The sequence below is a fragment of the Capra hircus genome, chromosome 19 (assembly GCF_001704415.2).
Source record: "Capra hircus breed San Clemente chromosome 19, ASM170441v1, whole genome shotgun sequence".
NCBI classification, from domain to species: domain Eukaryota; kingdom Metazoa; phylum Chordata; class Mammalia; order Artiodactyla; family Bovidae; genus Capra; species Capra hircus.
Window position 1 is genome coordinate 33,330,003 of NC_030826.1, and position 20,237 is coordinate 33,350,239.

Consider the following 20,237-nt stretch of genomic DNA (forward strand, 5'->3'; position numbering starts at 1 on the left):
CTGGCACCTGGAAAGACGCCTGGGACTCAGTAGACACAAATACTTGGTGAAGGAACGAACGGATAGACAGTGTCGGCTGTTGGGGTAGCGTTTCCAGAAGGCAGGTTCACTTTGGGGTGGAAACGCAGGTTTGGCCTGAGGGCCTGGAATAGTGTCTCCCATGTGGGAGGGGACAAGAGAGGATATGCAGGAGGAGGTCTTTGAGCTTAACAGCAACCTCCTGAAGTCAGGAAGGAGGTCAGTAAGGATCTGATTCAATCACCCTCCAACATCCCCATCAAGGAGTTAGCTGGAATGAAATCTTCACTCCAATAACCAGGAGTTCTTCATTTCCTAGGGCTGAGCGCTTCCGATGTGCTGTGGCTGCTGGAACATTCTTTCATGAGTGTGTGTGCTAAGTCACTTCAGTCATGTCCTCTCTCTGACCCCATGGCCTCAGCCCACCAGGTTCCTCTATCCATGGGATTCTCCAGGCAAGAATACTGGAGTGGGTTGCCGTGCCTTCCTCCAGGGGAATCTTCCTGACCCAGGGATTGAACCTGTGTCTCTTACATCTACCTGCATTGGCAGGCAGGTTCTTTACCACTAGTGCCACCTGGGAAGCCCATTCTTTCATATATTCAGTTAAAACCTGACCCGAATTTTACTGCTTCAAACCAAAAAGGATAACTTTAATTTTGACTGAAAAAGGAATTGCTGACTAAGTGCAAGGGAGAGGTGAGCTCTGGAAGGAAAAAAAAAAGCACATCCTAATGCAGAGCTGGGAGCTCCTGGGCAAGATGTGCCAGACAGAGCCCACGGCAGGTGGGTTTATCTAATCGCCATAATTCCTGACTCTGAGGTCCTGTCGCGCAGGGCAGTTTTCGAGGAAAAAAGCACATTTCATAAAGACAGTTCCATGTTAGGCTCCACTCTTGCTTCCTCACAGAGGCCACTGTACTTCCTTCTCACCACTTCCTGAGATGGGTGTGGTCAACCTCGTCTTACAGGTTGAGGAAATTTGCGAACCTTCTCCAATGGGAAGGGTCTGATCCCCCAATGAGTAAAGACACCAATGGGAGAAAATTGAGTCACTGTTCAGAAGTTTACCCTGAGTCTCAGAGTGAGAGAAAGTCACCTGTGTGGACACAGCCCCCAGAACGTCATACAACAGACTTCCCTCTACGAAGATGGATCTGGAAAGTCTTGGCCATTCATAAGAAGGGAACCAACTGAGAAATCCAGATAAATAAGTACCTATGAAACAGTTACTGGAAGAAATAGGAAATTTTAGAAAATATCTAATGTATATTCTCATTGAAATTCAAAGAGCTTTTACAGCTGTGAAGCTACAGCAAGAGGTTATGAAGAAGAAACAATTTGAGATCAGATAAATCAGACAAAAGATTAAACATACAATAGCTAAAGTAAAGAAACAAAGCAAAGCACATTAGATGATAAACTTTAAAAAAAATCAGAGGATGCATGAAAGTAATCAAAAGGATTAAAGAAAATATTAATACGTGATGGGGCAGATATACTCAGGAGACAGAATATACACATATTTGAATTCCCTGAAGGAGGCTCCAGGGTAAAGAGAAAACCAATAATTAAAGTCATAACAGAATGCCTTGAGGGCATTTAATAAATCTACCACCCAATCTAGAAACTCTTAAGCAAAAGAGGAAAGCAAGAACTGAACCTGCAAATCAATATCTCAAGCCAACTTTCTGCATCTGATTTAATGGGGAAAGATCCAAAGTAATCACAGTAAAATGAGAACAAGCACATCACTAGCATTTAACACAACCCGAGTGTCACACACACGACACAGCAGGAATGAGAAAGAAAAGACACAGCCACAGGGATGAAGGAGACAAAGGGCTTTGTTATCTGCAGCTGATAGAATCGTCCACTTGGAGATCATGGGAGAATCAACTGAAAACCATCAGTACCAGTGAGGGAAGGAGTCAGTTACAAATTAGATAGTTTAAAAAATATCTAATTAAAAAAAATACAGTGAATGTTCACCTCAGCAACACATCCTAAAATTGTAAGGACACAGAGAAGATTAGTGTGGAGGATGACATGCACGTTCATGAAGTTTTCCACATTAAAAAAGAACAAAAAGCAATCCCACCCACAAAAGTAATAAAAGTATAAACTCAACAACAGAAGAAACTCAACAAACAGAAGAAAACTCAACAAACAGAAGAAAACTCAACAAACAGAAGAAAAAGGAGAAGAAATATGTGGACTATAGAGAAAGACAAAAAGGAAGGCTCAGAGAGGCAGCCATATTTCTGGACAGAAAGACTTTGCAAAAAAGTCAGTATTTCTGGAGGGACAAGTAGGGAGAGTGCCCTCCTCTGAACCACAGGTTCCCAGAGAGGAACCCTGAAAGCCACCAAACCCTGATGACCATGTACCTCTGGGAAGTACAGGGTCATGAAACTGCCAGGTACCCTCAAAGAATCCAAGACTTTATAATAGCAGTACCAAGTTTAAAACCTCCTCACAGTGGCGTCACCCTGGACACTGCAGAAGTTAAAGCTATTCCCTGGTCAGTCAGTGATGGAGGGGTAAAGAAAATGTGGTTTACATACAAGGGAATATTATTCAGCCTTGAAAAGGCTCTCTCCTAGGGCCTGGCCATAGCCTGTGATTGGGTCTCCCTTCCATCCATTAGTCCAGTCTGTACAGCCAGCCAAAATGCTCCTTCTAAAATGAGGTCAAGTCCAGAAGAATGGATAAAGAAGAAGCGGTACACATATACAATAGAATACTACTCAGACATTTAAAAGAATGAAATAATGCCATTTGCAGAGACATGGATGGACTTAGTGTCATACTGAGTGAAATAAGTCAGACAGAGAAGGAGAAATATCATACGACATCCCTTACATGTAGAATCTTAACGCATGATACAAAACAGAAACAGACTCACAGACTTAGAGAACGAACTTATGGTTGCCAGGGTCGGGGGAAGGGATAGTTAGGGAGTCTGGGATTGATATGTACACACTGCTATATTTAAAATGTATAGCACAGGGAACTCTGCTCAATGTTCTGTGGCAGCCTGGATGGGAGGGGAGTTTGGGGGAGAGTGGATACATGTGTATGCACGACTGAGTCCCTTTGCTGCCTATCTGAAACTAACACAACATTGTTAATTGACTAGTAGCAGTGGTATCCAACTCTTTTGCAATCCCATGGACTGTAGCCCACCAGGCTGCTGTGTCCATGGAATCTCCAGGCAAGAATACCGGAGTGGCTAGCCATTCCCTCCTCCAGCGGATCTTCCCAGTCTAGGGATCAAACCCAGGCCTCCTGCATTGCAGGCAGGTTCTTTACTGTCTGAGCCACCAGTATGGCTACCGTTAACTGACTATACTGCAATATAAAAATAAGTTAAAAATAAAAAGTAAATAAAACGAGGTTGGGTGAGTCACTCCTCCTTCCCTCAGCCCCCAACCCTAGCTGTCTGCCCTGCGCCCCTCCCACTTCGGCTGCAGCCATGTGCCTGCACTGTTCTCGTCCATGTTTGTTCATGGAGCTCCACGGATGGGGGATCTCTGTCCTGCCCCCTTAGGTAGCCCTGTTGCCTAAAATAGTGTCAGACACACAGTAGGCACTCAAAAATGTTTGTTGATCTAATTGCATGAATGTCAAAAGGACCTCTGGTCAGAGTGGGGGCTCCCAGAACATGAGTCAGTGCGTGGACGAGGCTGCCATCTAGTGTTGGGGCCCCTTGCAGCTTTGGAAAGGGGGTACCTAAAAGGGTTAGCATCTCTTGGGGCCCTGGGATGTGCAGTTAGGGGGCATCAGGGAGGACAGCCATCTACCACCAGGGGCTACCCCATTCTCTAAGCCCATGCCCATCAGTTAAGACCAGATCTGCATCACAGACACTGGAGGGAGAAAAGGAAGAAGCAGGTGTCTGGGCTGGGCTCTGCCACAGAGATGTTATAATACTGATTCGAAATCAGTTGGGAGGAGCAAGTGTTCAGTGTGGAAATGGGCGGGCATGGAGAAGACAAAGTAACGCTCGTGTGACCTCCCTGAAGTGTTGTGATCTGGGCGAAACACTGCCTTCTCCTGGAGGCTGTGGTGAGGTTGAGCGAGGCCAAAACCTGGTGCGGGGTGGGGTGGGGGAGGGTACCAGGTAGGGCCGGAACCCCTGCCCCGTCCACACCCCTCCCTGCCTTCCAGCGGTTGCTCTGGGTACTGCGATGGTGACAAGGCCCTGGGGATGCTCGGGCCTGGACATCAGAACCCAGAGACAATCCAGCCCCTTTACCAAGCTCCCCCAGCACCCAGGTTAGACAGCACATTAGCAGCAGTTGCCATCATATGATCAGTACTACCCGAAGAGTGAGCATTTTCTTCTGTGCCAGGTTTGAGGGCTCCTCCCCAAGGACAGATTAATTCCCAGCAAAGGGTACAATACAGGCTGATCACAGGTTTAACTGCTGTGAGTTTAAAACCACAACACTGTATAATTGTTTCATGACAGGATCCCTTCCAAAATTAATATACTGGAAAAAAAAAACAGATTATACCATCCCACGCCATTACCGAAAACATGTCCCAAAGCCAAATGTTGAGGGCCATAAAAAGAATTCTGTCCCCTAAGTGTTTACATACAATTTATAATTACATCTTTCCTTTAGGAGGAAATCAATCACGTACTGCTAGTATTTTCCTTCTTTTCTTTAGTCTCATTTTTGTCTTTACAGCTGAATCTATAGAGAGTGGTGGAGACTCCAGTGAGCTCCTGATGGGGGTGCCCGTTCTAGCAGTGAGTCACCTCTTTCTTTGTCTCAATGGTACTGAGATATTAAAACCCACACTTATTACTAGTGCCAGAGCTCTCATTCCCCTGGTTTTCGTGCACATAAAATAAAGACAAAGTGTGAGCTGATATTCACAGAACCACCTAACACGACTGCACAATGGCAGGGGTGCTGGCACCTGCAGCAGAGACAGACCTGCTGATGGGTGACCTGCCGGCCAGTGCTCCTAGTGGCTGGTTTGTCAGCTGATGCACGGGTCTGAATTCATAGGAATGGGGCAGACTGGGGATATGTGACCATGTACAAAAGCGCCAGCTGTACAAAAGCTGATATGAAAACATTAAGGACTACCTACACTTAAAACCCAAAAGCTCCACAGACAAGTGCAATTTTTTAATCTAACTTGATTAAGTCAAAGGATGTAACTTCATTACAATCAAGGTAATCTCATTACATTCAGGAATTTGAATGATAACTGTTGGAATACGTTCCAAATAGCCCATCACAGTTTATGAAGCATTCACAGACCTTTGCTATGACATCACTGAGCTGAAGATCTGTATGTATTTCCTCAATGTGAGAATAAGAAAACTAAAGCCCATGGAGTGAGGAAACCAGTAAAACTGGTTTTACAAAGTCTTTCTCTAGAATCCTGAATAAAGAGAACATGTGCTATGATTAAGCAGTTAAATTACTGACAAGCAAATGGTTAAGACACACACTAAAAGGCAAGTAGAAGAGGAAGGATTGGACTAAAGCAAAATAAAATTTATGTTACAGTCCGTCTTGTCCAGGCTATGGCTTTTCCAGCAGTCATGTATGGATGTGAGAGTTGGACTATAAAGAAAGCTTAGCACCAAAGAATTGATGCTTTTGAACTGTAGTGTTGAAGAAAACTTTTGAGAGTCCCTTGGACTCCATGGAGATCCAACCAGTTCATCCTAAAGGAAATCAGTCCTGAGTGTTCGTTGGAAGGACTGATGTTGAGGCTGAAACTCCAATACTTTGGCCACCTGATGCAAAGAACTGACTCACTGGAAAAGACCCTGATGCTGGGAAAGACCGAGGGCAGGAGGAGAAGGAGATGACAGAGGATGAGATGGTTGGATGGCATCATCGACTCAATGGACATGAGTTTGGATAAACTCCGGGAGTTGGTGATGGACAGGGAGGCCTGGTATGCTGCAGTCCATGGGGTCGCGAAGAGTCAGACACGACTTAGCAACTGAACTGAACTGATTCTGTTTTTAATTTTTAAAGCAATGTGTGTATGTGTTTTTAACATTTTGAAACAGTATAGATAGATCTAATATGGTAGGTCTCCTTCCCCCACCACTTTCAATACTCTCCTCAAAGTAACATCCTTATATCCTTCCAGGAAAACAGTTATGATTTCAAAAATTAAATCATGTATTTAAAAATCAAAACACATGAGGTCAGACTCTACACACCATCTTATTTTCCCCACTTAGTAATAATCTTTCCCTGTCAGTACATACAAATCTACTGTGTCCATTTTCATGGCTGCACACTATTCTGCTATACCAAAATCTCATTATGCAACCAGCCCTGGACTGATACACACTTGGGTATTTCCAGTGTTTTACTGTTACAATAATGTCATAACCAAACATCTTGTTCATGTATATAGGCATTCTTTTTCAAGTATATCAGTTCAGTTCAGTCGCTCAGTCATGTCCGACTCTTTGTGACCCCATGAATCGCAGCACGCCAGGCCTCCCTGTCCATCACCAATTCCCAGAGTTCACCCAAACTCATGTCCCTCGAGTCGGTGATGCCATCCAGACATCTCATCCTCTGTCGTTCCCTTCTCCTCCTGCCCCCAATCCCTCCCAGCATCACAGTCCTTTCCAATTAGTCAACTCTTTGAGTGAGGTGGCCAAAGTACTGGAGTTTCAGCTTTAGCATGAGTCCTTCCAAAGAACACCCAAGACTGATCTCCTTTAGAATGGACTGGTTGGATCTCCTTGCAGTCCAAGGGACTCTCAAGAGTCTTCTCCAACACCACAGTTCAAAGCATCAATTCTTCGGTGCTCAGCTTTCTTCACAGTCCAGCATAATGCTAAATGCTAAGTGGTAGAAATCCTTGGTGAAAGATCATACATGTTACAAATGTAGATAGATTTTGCCAGATTGTCCCTGTCATCAGCAGTATGTGGTATGGCTCCCCTCACCCTTAATGAAATAAAAAAATTATCAATCATTTTGTAGTTCTTTTTTAAAATTAATTTTGGCTGTGCTGCATAGCATGTGGAATCTTATTTCCCTGGCCAGGGGTTGAACCTGTGTCCCCTGCTGTGGAAGCACAAAGTCCTAACTGGACCACCAAGAAAGTTCCTCAATCGTTTTAATTTTTACTAATCTGTTAGGGGAAATCACTAATCGTAATTATTGCTCTGAGTTATATTTTTTAACCCTAAGTGAGACTTAGTATCTTTTTTCTGTCGGCTGTGCTGGGTCTTCATTGATGCTGTTGTCTTGTTGTGGAACACAAGCTCTAGGGCTAACAGGCTCAGCAGTCATGGTGCACGGGCTTAGTTGCCCTGCAGCATGTGGGATCCTCCAGGACCAGGGACTGAATCTGTGCCCCTATATTGGCAGGCAGATTCTTAACCATTAGACCACCAGGGAAGTCCCAACATCTTTCTAATGGCTATCTGTATTTCCTTTTTATATGAACTACTCATTTTTCTTCTGCACTATTTTTCTTATTGATTTATACCAACTCATTGTAAATAAGCCCCCTTTGTTATATGTCTTGCAAATAATTTCCCCTTATTTACAAAGCAGTGTTTAATATTTATGCGATTTTTTTCACCAGTTGACTTTTGTGCTTGACTATGACTTCTCTGCTTGTTCTTTCCAAGGCCGAGACCACAAGTTGATTCTCTGATGTTTTCTCTGCACGTTCATGGTTTCACTTTTTAAGGTTTAAATTTTAATCCACTTTGAATTTATTCTGATGAAAGGCATGAGATAGGGATCCAGCTTTATTTTTTCCTAAAGACTCAATTAGTCATTACTTGTGAGTGAATTATCCATCTTGATAGAAAATACTACTGTAATCCTACACGGAATTCTCCAATCCTGTGGACTGTCGGCTCCACTGAACAGTCCTCCCCGATCGCTGATGTTTCAGAAACTTCCTGGTTATCTGAGAGTATTTATTCTTCTAGATTAGGGTTTACCAACAGCGCACTACTGACATTTCTGGCAGGACCCTTCCTTTCTGTGAGGGGCTATCCTGTGCCTTGCAGGAAGTTCAGCAGCACCGCTGACCTCTGCCCACTAGATGGCAGTATCACCCACAGTGATGCCAGCCAAACCTCTGCAGACTGCCAGTGGTTCCCTGGGTTGGGGTAAAGGGCAAAATCGCCTGAGGCTGAGAACTGCTGTTTCATATAAATTGGTATCATTTTATCAGTGTTTCTGCTCTCGAATTACCACTGATACTATCACTGAGATGAAGACAAATTCATAGGATACTTCAGACATTTGTTTTATTTAACATATCTACTAAATTTAATCTTTGTTATATTTAGTCTTATTCAAGAACCAGGTATATACCCTTCTACTTATGCATACCTTCACTTATGTCCTTTAAAAAGTTTTAAGATTTTTTAAAATATACGCCCTTGTCATATTGTTTGTGTGCATGCATGCTCAGTTCTGTCCAACTCTTTGCAACCCCATGGACTGTGGCTCTTCTGTCCACAGAATTCTCAAGGCAATAATACTAGAGTGGGCTGCCATTCCCTTCTCCAGGGGATCTTCCCTACCCAGGGATCAAACCCGCGTCTCCTACACTGGAGGTGGATTCTTTACCCACTGCGCTACCTGGGAAGTGCCAATATTAAGCTTATTTACCTTTCTCATTCCTTTATAAATGGGATTATTTCTTATGTTATTATCTTTCCTAACTAGTTATTGATGAGAAAGCTATTGGTATTTCACATTGTATAATCAGCCACACACTGAACTCTTATCATATCGAACACATTTTTAGGACATGATAAGGTTTTTCTAATGATACAACTTTCAGGAAATTCTAAGCATACAATGTTATTGTCTGCATAAAATCACCATTATATTCTAACATGAACACCCTCCTATGGCTCTCATGTCTCACTGCCTAGCTTAATACTTGAAGAAAAAATTGGTGATAGTCAACCTTAAGTCATTCTTGATTTTAATGGAAATACTTCTAAGATTTCACCATACAGCATAATGCTAGTTTCGGCTGGAGATACATTCATTTCATATCACTAAAGAAGTACCCATACACTTGTAGTCTACCAAGAGTTTTGTTTTTGTTTTTTAATCAGAAAGAAGTGAAAGTGAAATCAAAGAGTGCTCTCTTTGTCCAAGGAATGTTCCATCTCTATCGGGATGACCTCATGGTTTTTCTTATTTAGCCTATCAATATTGTTTGATGGATTATATTCCTGAATTTCCTGGTAAGCCAATCTTGGATGCCATAAATCCACTTGGTTTTGATATGCACTACTGCTGTTAATTTGTTGAATTCTACTTGCTAAAATTTTCACCTCACGTTTTTACATCAATATTTTGAGAGTGAGGTCAGTCGGTTAGTTTTTTAGTGGTTCTTTGTTAACTTGTAAAAACAGTCAGGCTGGCTTGATAAAAAAATATATTGTACTTTCATATGCTGTATTTTAAAAACAAAATGTGTGAAGACTTCCCTGGTGGTTCAGTGGTAAAGAATCCACATGCCAATGCAGGAGACACAGCTTCCAGCCCTGGTATGGGAGGATCCCACATGCCAAGGAGCAACTAAGCCCGGGAGCCGCAACTGCCGCCCCCGCGCTCTAGAGCCCGGGAGCCGCAACTGCCGACCCTGCGCTCTAGAGCCGGGAGCTGCAACCGCTGACCCTGCGCTCTAGAGCTCGGGAGCCACAACTGCTGAAGCCCATGCTAGAGCCTGTGCTCTGCAACAAGGGAAGCCACTGCAGCGAGAAGCCTGAGCACAGCAACTAGAGTTGCCCCTGCTCACCGCAAGTGGGATAAAGCCCGAGCATCAATAAATAGAATTATTTAGAAAAACCAAATGTGTGTATATTAAGTATGAAACCAGTCTTTCAAAAAGTAAAATGGTCGTAGAGAAACATGAGGCCATTCCCACATCATAAAAAAAGTCACATATATTCTTTACAGATTCAACTTTTTGAAAACTGGGTAAATTAAAATATACTTTGGAAAGCTAATCTGTGATATTTTACGTAAAAGTAAAAAAGTCATAAGCAGGCTACCATTAAACCCCTATCATAAAGGAACATTTCAGCTGTTCCCATCTTGGATGACTGAGCAATACATTACTATTATTTATGGGCCTGCATTGTGAGTTGGACCACGGAAAGCTCAGTTTTCTTATCTACATGCTGCAAAAGAAAATGAAATATATTCTTTGATGTTTTAAGTTTCCAACGCTCTGAATAATGGATTTAAAAAAAACCTTTTCTGTTTCTCAAGAAACTGCTAACACAGAGAATGCCCACGGCTTTCAGCGGCCACCGGCGTCTGAGCGACTGTAAGCAGCCTCCAGTCCTGGTCTCCACAGGACCCAGGAAGCAGGCTGGGCAGCTCCGCCAGGGACCTGCGGGCCCACGCACTCGTCTACACCGCCGCACCAAGACCCCAAGACAGCCCCACGGCCTGTACCACTCTGCCTGAATCCCCATGAAGGCCACACGTGCAAAGAGACGGACAAGCAGAGGGGCGGAGGGACACACAGGGCTCCCCACCGCCTCCCTGTTCCCTTGTGTCTGTCTCCCCGAGACATAGGAAACCCCCCGTTGTGGAATGTTGTCGCCTAAAAGCTCCTGACTCAAAGTGGTCCTGACAGACCTGAGCCCTGAGACGCTTTCAAATGGACAAGAGCCTCCAGGGCTCCCCCGCCCTGGGCTCCCCCCACGTGCCGCGCCCCTCCCCGGACCCCGCCCACCTACCCCCACCTCCCTGAGACCCTCCCACCTGCCCGCCTCCACCGCCTGAGTCTCTCCTTGCCCCCACTCCCGCCTACCTGAGGGGCCCCTCAGGCGGCTCTCGGTGAGTTCGGAGATGGCCCCGGACGTGGACGTCTTTTTCAGCCGAGCTGCTGCCCCGGAAGCAGCGGCCGCTCCGGGCTTGTTGAGGGTGTCCTCGCTGCTGGCCCGCTTGAGCTGAGAGAGGTAGGGGAGAGAGGGTGAAGAGATGCGTTTCCCGGAAGGAGCACCATAAACCGGCAAAGCATGGAGCAGGCCCCATCTGCCCATCCCGCTCCTCAGGCAGTGGCGGGCCGGAGGGAACAGCGCAAGAGTGGACAAACCCGGATGCCCTCGGTTCTGGCGCGGTCATCCAGCACTGCTTCAGAGATCCGTGTAAGGTCGTGGGGAGTCACCACCCATCAATCACATTCAAATAATGAAGTTTTAAAAATATGATGTGTATTTTTATGTATTTATTTGGCTGAGACAACCCCACCCCCTCAAACAACCAGGGATGGAACCCATGCCCCGTGCATTGGAAGCAGGGAGTCAACCACTGGACCACCAGGATGGTCCCAATGTATTATTGTTTTTTTCTTAAAAGACTGGGAACCAACCAAAAAAGAACTATATGGCACACAGAAATCAGGATAGAGCGACACACAAGAAATTCAAAGACAATAAAAAGTAGCACAAAAACCTCTGGAGGTTATTCCCTTCTCAGAGGGAAGAGATACAAACAGGTGACCATCCACAGATGCCCACCCCAAGCGCTGGCAGGTGACCCCATACACACTGTGTTCAGACAGAGGAGAGGGACTGCTGTGGGGCCAGAAGAATGGTTAGGGATGGCAGAAAGACAGCAGGACCCCTGCTCCTTGTCTGTCTTCTTCCCCAGCACGGAAGGCAGAGAACAAACATTTGCTGAAAGTTATTGAAGTGTGTGTGGGGGAGGGGGGGTGGCCCTAAATGAGCTCACACTCTAGCCCAGGTAAACCATACCTGAGCTGAAGGAGAAAAAACACAAATAAGTTCTCCCAACCACAGAGAGTCTTGGTTAAAGATGGCTGTTGAGGGGATCCTTCTAGAAGACGAGACAGGCAGGTGTCCGGAGCCTCCGCAAACACACACGACACTGAGAAACAGCATGAAAATTCCCTCGAATCAACGGAGACCTGGAGCAGGAAGCCCGGGCCACCACACTGGTCAGGGGCTCCATCCTGCTCTAGGGCCATTTCCTGAAGGTTAAGGAGCCCAGAGAAGGAGAACAGGGAGCGGGTGGAACAGAGAGCCTAGGGGCCCTCCCCTCTCACCACAGCCCCCAGAGCTGCTCCCACCATCCTGGACACTGTGCTCCGAAGGCCTACTGCCAGGGTGGAACTGGGCATCCGCCCTCAGCACATGCAATGTGCCAAATCCACGGGCCAGGGTGCACACGGGCCACAGCGGAGTGGGCGGCCTGTTCTCAGGGTCAACAACCAGCAAAGGGGCTAGTTCCTGTGTGGTGACTCAGAATACATCATGAACAGTGAGGAAAACAAAAACGGGAGGTGTGGGCATCCTCACGGAGCAGGTGCCCTGGACCAGGCCTGGAGGACCAAGTGGATGGGGATGTCCCTGAGGCTGCAAGTGTACACTAAGAGCTGGGGGCAGGGAGCAGGGTGGGGAAGGAAGGGGGAGCACATGGGGCCAGGGCAGGACCCTCCCGGCTCCCCGGAGAAATAAGGATGAGGAGAAGCAGTGACAAGGATTTGGATGTGATAAGCAGACAACAGGGAAACCCATGTGTTCCAGCCAGGCAAGCCATCCAGTTCAGTCTGCTGGAGAGACCCCTCTGTGAGCAGAAGTGAAGGAAGGACTGGGCGGGGTTGGGGAGGGGAGAGAGGAGGCAGCTGGAAGGGCAGTGGGGTAGGGGGAATAGAGAGAGCACCTGGGGAGGCGGAAGGAAGGCAAAGTCAAGTTCTTGCTGTGAAGACTGGGTGGTAAGCCTGTTTGGAGGGTCAGAGGCAGAATTAAGGGAACAGACAGCTGATGACATGCAGCAGCCTGGGTCCTTCTAGGTCCTTGACTCACATGCTACTTCTGATTCAAAGCACAACTTGACTACACTGGATTTGACAAAGCGCATTAACTAACTCGCTAGAGGCTACATGGGTGAGGCAGGACTGGGAGGCAGGCCCGGGACTGCGTTTCCAAGGCCTGTATGATTTCCACTGGGCTGGAGCCCAAGAGGAGCCAGGAGACGCCGGGGACACCACCGGGGCTTGTGGACAGGGCTGAAGGAAAGCCATGTCATGTGGGTGGCACAGGGTGGCAGCTTAGGGCACCAGCTCCAAGTCCAGACTTGGAATCCTGGGTTGGAATCTTGGCTCTGCCTCTTACTGGCTGTGTGACCCAGGGTAAATCACTTTACCTCTCTGTGCCTTTTTTTTTTTTTTTCCTGTGCTTTTGTTTCTTCACCTAATAAACAGATCAAGCCATGGTATGGATCTGAGTGAACTCCGAAGCCCACTCCTGAGTTCCATTTTACCAGCTGTACCCAACTTCCTCGGCCTCTTCTTGGACTTTGGGGTCCCAACCTGTATCATAAAAAGATCTGATCCCATCCTTCACTGGCAAAAGGATAAGATAGACGTGCTCCAGGCCAGTGGCATGCTGTCTCCCTAGTGCAGCATGACCCATTTGGGGGGCAGCAAAGCTTTTACAGGGAGCCCTTGTACATTACATTTCTCCTGCACCTTCCATGAGGAATTCCTTTGGAGAAAGATTCACTGCTTAGTACTTTCCCAGAGGCAGGACATACAGACTCCAGATTGATCCTTCCTGTCCTCTGAGGCAAACAGCAGAAGACTCTCTTATTATTTCTTGGAGGCAATATCAGACACAGAACATTTCCACTGGGCTAGAGCCTAGGAGGAGCCAGGAGACGCCGGCCACACCGCTGGAATGAGGTTATTAATTCATCTTCCTCTGTTCATGGCTGCATTCTTGGCTTTGTTCCCTGGTCATCGAATGCAGCTTCGGCACCACCTAAGATCTCTGGTTTGTTATACAAGATCCCTACGAAAGCATCGGTCTTGCTTTGATGTGTTTAATAAGTATTTTCACCAACGCTTCCACTGATATTTAAGCTGCTGAGCACCTGTACATGAAAGCTTACAAAAGGAAAATGTCTGAACAGCTCACAGATTCATGTAGCTAAGATATTCCTTCAATTCCACAAAGATGGGGATGGGCAATGTCAAAGTTCTCAAATAATCGCACAAAACACAATCTGGTCTTTCAAGGTGGAGAACATGTTAACTGTTGAAACAGTGGTTCTCAAACTTCAGGGTCTGTCAGAATCCTAAGGGTCTGTTAAAATGCAGATGGATGCCTGCACCCTAGCCCCAGTGCCCCTGCCAAGTTTCTGATCCCCTAGGTCTGGGTAGGGCCTGAGGATCTGCTTTTTGGATGAGTTCCCAGGGGATGCTGGTACTGCCGCTGTGGGTTCCACACTTTGAGAACCAAAAGGTTTTAGAGTAGCACTGTCAGTGGAAATATTATACAAGCCATGGGCCTAAGTTTACATGGTCTGGGAGGAACATAAAAAAACATAAATGAAACAGGCAACCTTAAATTTAGTGATATATTTTCTGGATGCAATACATTAAAAATATTATCAATTAATGTAGAACACACAGATGAAGTTTTTTCCTTTTTTCGCACTCGCTCTTCAAAACCTGACGTGTGTCTTGCACTCACAACACCCTTTAGGGCTCATCACCGCCACAGGGGCTGGTGGTTCCTGCTTCAGGCAGTGCAACTGTGGAACACTCTTTCCTGAAGGACAACAACAGGACTGACTCAGTCCCCAAGACTCAAGGAGAACATAAACCATGAGGCTACTTTACGGGGACCCTGAGCCCTGGCCACAGGAAACTGGATGGGGTTAACACATGACTCGTGCCCACCAAGCAGAGACCTTTCCCAATACTTTGCTTGTTGCTTTCTTTTAACCAACCAGAAGCAAGCATTAGCTGGCCCTCCAAGGAATCGGGGAGGCACGGGCAGGACTGACTGCCAGACTTCATACCACGTGACAAAGAAGATGACAAAGCAGAGAAAGGTGACGTGAAGTCCCGGGGAGTCCCGGCCTCTCTACGCTCCGGTCTTGCACCTTTGTCCTGCACACAGTGACCTGGAACCTCAGATGTCTTCCATAGATTTCTCTTCTGTTCAAGTCAATGTTCTGTCATTTGTGGCCAAGAGAGTCCTGACTAACAGACATGGGCCTTCTAGTGGCTGGTGTGACATGGCCTGTCTGCATCCGGGAGCTCGGGTGGCTTGCCTCCCTGTGCTGGGCTCAGTGACATGAGGAGGACTCACAGTAGTCCCCCTACCCCTGCCATCCCATCCAGGCTCCTGTTCCTCCCCACACACATCTGTTCCTCCACGGCTCCACAGCTCAGGCCAGCGTCTGAAGCAGGGTCTTTCATTCTACTTTCGGTGCATGTGTTTTAGTTTTCCTGTTTTGGGCCAGTGAAAACATATCTGTCTACACTTACATGTGTCCATCTTCTGCAAAGCAGTCGTAGGTAATATGTGTGTGCTCAGTAGAGTCTGACTCTTCGTGACCCCAGGGACTGTAGCCCACCAGGCTCCTCTGTCCATGCGATTTCCCAGGCAAGAATACTGGAGTAGGTTGTCATTTCCTCCTCTAGGGGATCTTCCCGACCCAGGGGTTGAACCCGCGTCTCCTGCACTGGCAGGTGATTCTTTACCACTGAGCCACCCGGGAAGTCCTGTAAAGCAGCCATAGTGAGATGTTGACCGTGGCGTCCAGGAGGTGGGATGTCGTGTTCAGTGTATAATTGAGCTTCTCTGAGTGCTCAGATTTCAGCAGTAAAATACTCAAGGGGGAAGCCACTTGCTTTTCTGTCAATGTCTGTCGCCTCTTTCTCTTCTGTGCTCTGGGTTTTGTCTTCTTCCTCTGCCCACAGAGGCAGAGAGGAGAGGAGGGTCAGACAGTACGGGGGTGCAGCTCTCGGCTATTCCTTCCCCCAACCCCAGCACCCTCTTTCACAGGTTCAGGCCTGGTGACCCCAAGGACCAAGACAAGAGCCGAGAGCCTCCAGAGGAGTGTCTGTGTCTCCCCTGATGTCCTCCCACTGGAACCAGTTTCCAAAACACACATCCATCAAAGGCAGAAACGGCTACCATTTTACTGGTTCATCGTCAGTAGAAAACACACCTGAGCTTCACCTGTGATTAAACACTGCTTGAAAATATTTTAATATATTCCAGAAGTTCTCAGGGTCGGTTATGGGGGAAATGTATATATTCATTTAAAATCCACATTGAAGATGTCTCCCAATAGGTCAAAGACAATAAAAATTAAAACGATGGAAATATTGGTCAGGGCCAGGATAATAGAATAATGATAAACAAAATTATGTGCAGGGCACTATCCACACTTACGTCTCAGGGCAGATACAGTCCTCACCCCATCTCGGAGCAGCCATGAAGCCTGCCTGAGGTTCCACAGCCAGGAGCAGGCAGAGCTGGGGTCCTGATGCAGCCTGTCTGACCCCCTCCTCAGCGAGCTGTTCCTACACCCACCGCCCCTGCCGGGCATTCAGCCCACACTGAGCACTGCCAGGGAGCAACAGGGCAGCACAGGGGGAACCCAGAAGCTGTGTGCACACAGCCCAGGGAGCCAGGCTCGGCGGGGTGGGAGGACACTTTACTCCCCTCTGAATGGGTGGGGAGAGCCTGGAGGATTTTAAGCAGAGGAGCGACTTGTGTTGAAAGGACCACCCGGCTTCTGTTGAGAATGGAACGTAGGCTGCAAAGTCAAGAGCAGGCAGGTAGTCCCTGGGATGTTTTGCAGGTGGACCATGGGATGTGAGGAAAGGGGGGTTTGGGGATGATGTCAGGGCTCTGCCTGAGCGACGACAGGACAGAGTTGCTATTTACTGGAATAGGGAGAGTCTAGAGGAGCAGGTTTGTAGGCAGGAGAGACAGAGGGGAAGGAGAGCAGTCAATGTTGAGTATGTCACCTTCAAGGGGCCTTCCAGACACCCAGGAGGTGGGTCACAAAGGCAGCCGGAGGAGCGCTGGCTGGAGACACAGATCCAGGTGTCACCCCCATGTGGTGTCAGAATTCATGAGTGGACACTGTCACCTACAAAAACTGTCCTCACCAGGAACAGTGCCGTTCCTCAGGGAGTGTGACAGAATTTTGTGGGTGCATCTTTAGCTGTCACCGTGATTGGAGGTAGTACTGGCGGCTACCCAGTGGGAGGATGGAGACCCCAGACATCCTTCCAAGAACCTGGCAGCCTGGCACAAGGAACTGTCTGCATCCACATTCTTCACAGATCACTCAGACACTCACAGAGCTGGAGCATCTTTGATTATTATCCCAGTGGAGAGCACCCCTTTGTTTTACGTATAAAGACAATGTGTTTCTTTCTTATAAGACTTTAAGATACACTCAACTTTCTAAGAAGAACAAGGGAAGACTGCACTTGGGTTCACAACTTCACCAAGAGTGCCCAGCATTCAAACCATCACCCCAGCCTTCCCGGTGCCCGAATCATCAACACGATAACCCTGAATCTGTCTGCCTGGAGCGGCCACATCCATGGGGCACCAAGAAGCATCACAGGTCCTTCAGTGGAGCCACGCACAGGCAGTTGCAGGTAGAAACGTGATGATTTAATTATAAATGATGTTCCTTCTATAGTTAGGATTCTACAATGATTTCTCCAGAGTGTGTGTGTGTGTGTGTGTGTGCAGGCCAGTGACAAGGTCTCTGAGTTTCATCTCAGGGTGTAAGGAGGTACCCCAGTCCACTTATGTTAGGAACCCCAGGGGGTGAGGAGGAGCCAGCAGGGGAGACCCCCAGGGGCTGCCCTGGTTGGGGGAGGGGAACCCTGAGAGGAGAACCCCAGATGCAGGCCAGTGGGGCAGTGACACCTGGACTATGAGGACCCTGGTGACCCTGAGCCCATCCAGTGGACGCTGGGGTCAGATTCTGGCTGGAGAGTCCACATGGTCCATGCAGGGGGTTGCCGTCTCTATCTGACTACAGATTTCCTCTCGAGCCCAGGGCACCCCGATGCACCCCCTTTGCTCTGTGCCTTCAGGTCAAGCTATGCTGGGGCCCTCCTGGGGCCTGCTCACTGCCTCAGGGCACCCAGCAGCCCTGCCCGGTGTCCCATCCATACCTTGCTGAGTCGGGACTCAAAAGCCAGCGAGGTGGAAGACTTGGAGCTCTTCATGCCGGGAGAGGGGACGGGGAGGGGCCGGGGGCGGTCCACCCCGTGGCTCCCTGCCCTGCTCACTGGACTCCAGGGCTTGGCTGCACTCCTCATGTTTGTCCCAAGGAGTCCTTCTGTACAAAGAGTAGAAAAGAAAACCCATGTGTCCACACTTGACAGAGCTTCACCATGCACCATGGGCATCACCGCTGTCATGGAGAACAAGCCTCCAGATGAGGATGCACAGAGAGCACCTTCCTCCTGAGATGGTACCTTCCCACCAGGTTCCTTTCTACAGCTTCACAACAGCTCTCACTGAACTACTGAAAACACATGTGCACCATTACCAATGTTCTGACATGGTGGTGGTTTAGTCACTAAGTCGTGTCTGACTCTTGCAACCCCATGGGCTGACCACTAGGCTCTTCTGTCCATGGGATTTTCCAGGCAAGAATACTCAAGTGGCTTGCCATTTCCTTCTCCAGGGGATCTTCCCAACCCAGGGATCAAACCCAGGTCTCCTTCACTGAGGCAGATTTGTTACTGACTGAGCTATAAGAGAAACGTTATGACATTACTTTTCAGCAATGTGGAAATACATGTATCTCCCCACATAAAACAGGTCAGCTGGAGTCGAGACATACTGTATCTGTAAGCCTGGTCATTTTAGGGTTGACAGTCGAGCAACTTACATAATTTCCAAATAGACATAAATGAATTACTTGAAAACTCAATTTCACAGAAGCACAGCTTATTTTTCTTCTTTTGGACAAAAATGGTATCAATTAAAAATTAATTGGGAAGATTTTGATCAGGCAGACCTGCCATTATAGGGTAGAGTTACTCAATTAAAATATTCTAGGAAAGACAGTTTGTGCAAAGGAGCAGGATGTGGTTAAAAACCTGGGGGAAACCCACATCCAAAGGCAAGGAAGGTGGCCTGAGTCCTGCCATCATTGCTGAGGACATGGGCCGGCTGGCCCTGAACCTCTGAACCCATTTCCCTCTCAGCAGCACAATGGGACTCCACTCTGCCTGTCCTTGTGGATGCTCACGACCAGGGAGGTGAGGTCAAGGACCAAAACCACAGATAAGAAACAAACTGGAAAATGCACTTTAAAAACCACCACCAGGTGACTGGACTTCCCTGGTGGCACAGTCAGTAAAGACTCCACCTGCAGTGCAGGAGACCTGGGCTTGATACCTGAGTCAGGAAGATCTCTTGGAGGAGGAAATGGCTACCCACTCCAGTATTGTCGCCTGGAGAATCCCACGGACAGGGGTCACAAAGAGTTGGACACGACTGAGCAACTGAACCACCACCAACCACCAGGTGACAGTGAAGCCAGCAGCTGCACTCCCAAGTATTCAATCATGTCCAACTCTTTTGTGACCCAATGGACTGTAGCCCACCAGACTCCTATGTCCATGGGATTTCCCAGGCAAGAATACTGGAGTGGGTTGCCATGCCCTCCTCCAGGGGATCTTCCCAACTCAAGGATTGAACCCTCGTCTCCTGTGGCTCCTGCGTTGGCAGGCAGATTCCTTACCACTGTGCCACCCGGGAAGCCCCAGCATTCGCAGGAGCTGGGTCTAATTAACTGCTCGCCTCCTGGATCGTAGCTGGTGCTCAGCAGCCCTGGGCCACCTCTCCCCTCACCGCATCCCAGGATACCCCTTTCTGCCCCCGAGAAAATGAACAGGCTGCCTCCCCCAGCCTGGCTCAGCAGGGATGTCCTCCTGTTCTTGTCTCCTTTCTCGGAGACATCATTTCAACCAACGGCCTCCCAGCCCCTGCTCCTACTTAAACAGTTTAGCTGGTGGCCAGTGTCCAAGACAGTACCTGGCACTCGTTCTGAGCACTGCTATCCTGTCAGCTGTGCCAATGTGACTACAGGTGAAAATAATATTTTAAGACAGTGATTTGTTTTCTAAAGCATTTCTGAGAAAAATTACTCATAATTTCAGTCATATGACTAGTTCAATAGTTTATTAGTCTCAGCTTGATTCCAGGTATCACGATTTTTAAGATTCTGTATTTAAACAACCATTTCTTGTGTATTTCATGGATGTTTAGCACCAGCTATTTTTCTTTCTCGGCCCACAATTTTTAATGCTTGTTTCCACAGCAACAAGGAAGAATTCCTAGGTTAAGACCTATATAGCAACTCATTAGGACTCTCAATATAAAATGAATGAACACAGCCTGA

At 47.5% G+C, this 20,237-nt stretch overlaps 1 protein-coding gene across 1 annotated transcript in view; it reads right to left on the reverse strand.

Annotated features, from left to right (window-relative positions):
- Positions 10,259–20,237, reverse strand: part of LOC106503272 — a 64,329-nt gene continuing 54,350 nt past the window's right edge. Inside the window, exons 2-3 of the mRNA XM_018064005.1 lie at positions 17,995–18,161; positions 10,259–10,975 (exon numbers count right to left, since the gene is read on the reverse strand). Coding sequence (XP_017919494.1) covers positions 10,259–10,975; positions 17,995–18,141 — 864 coding nt within the window. The 5' untranslated portion in view covers positions 18,142–18,161. The remainder of the gene's footprint in view (positions 10,976–17,994; positions 18,162–20,237) is intronic.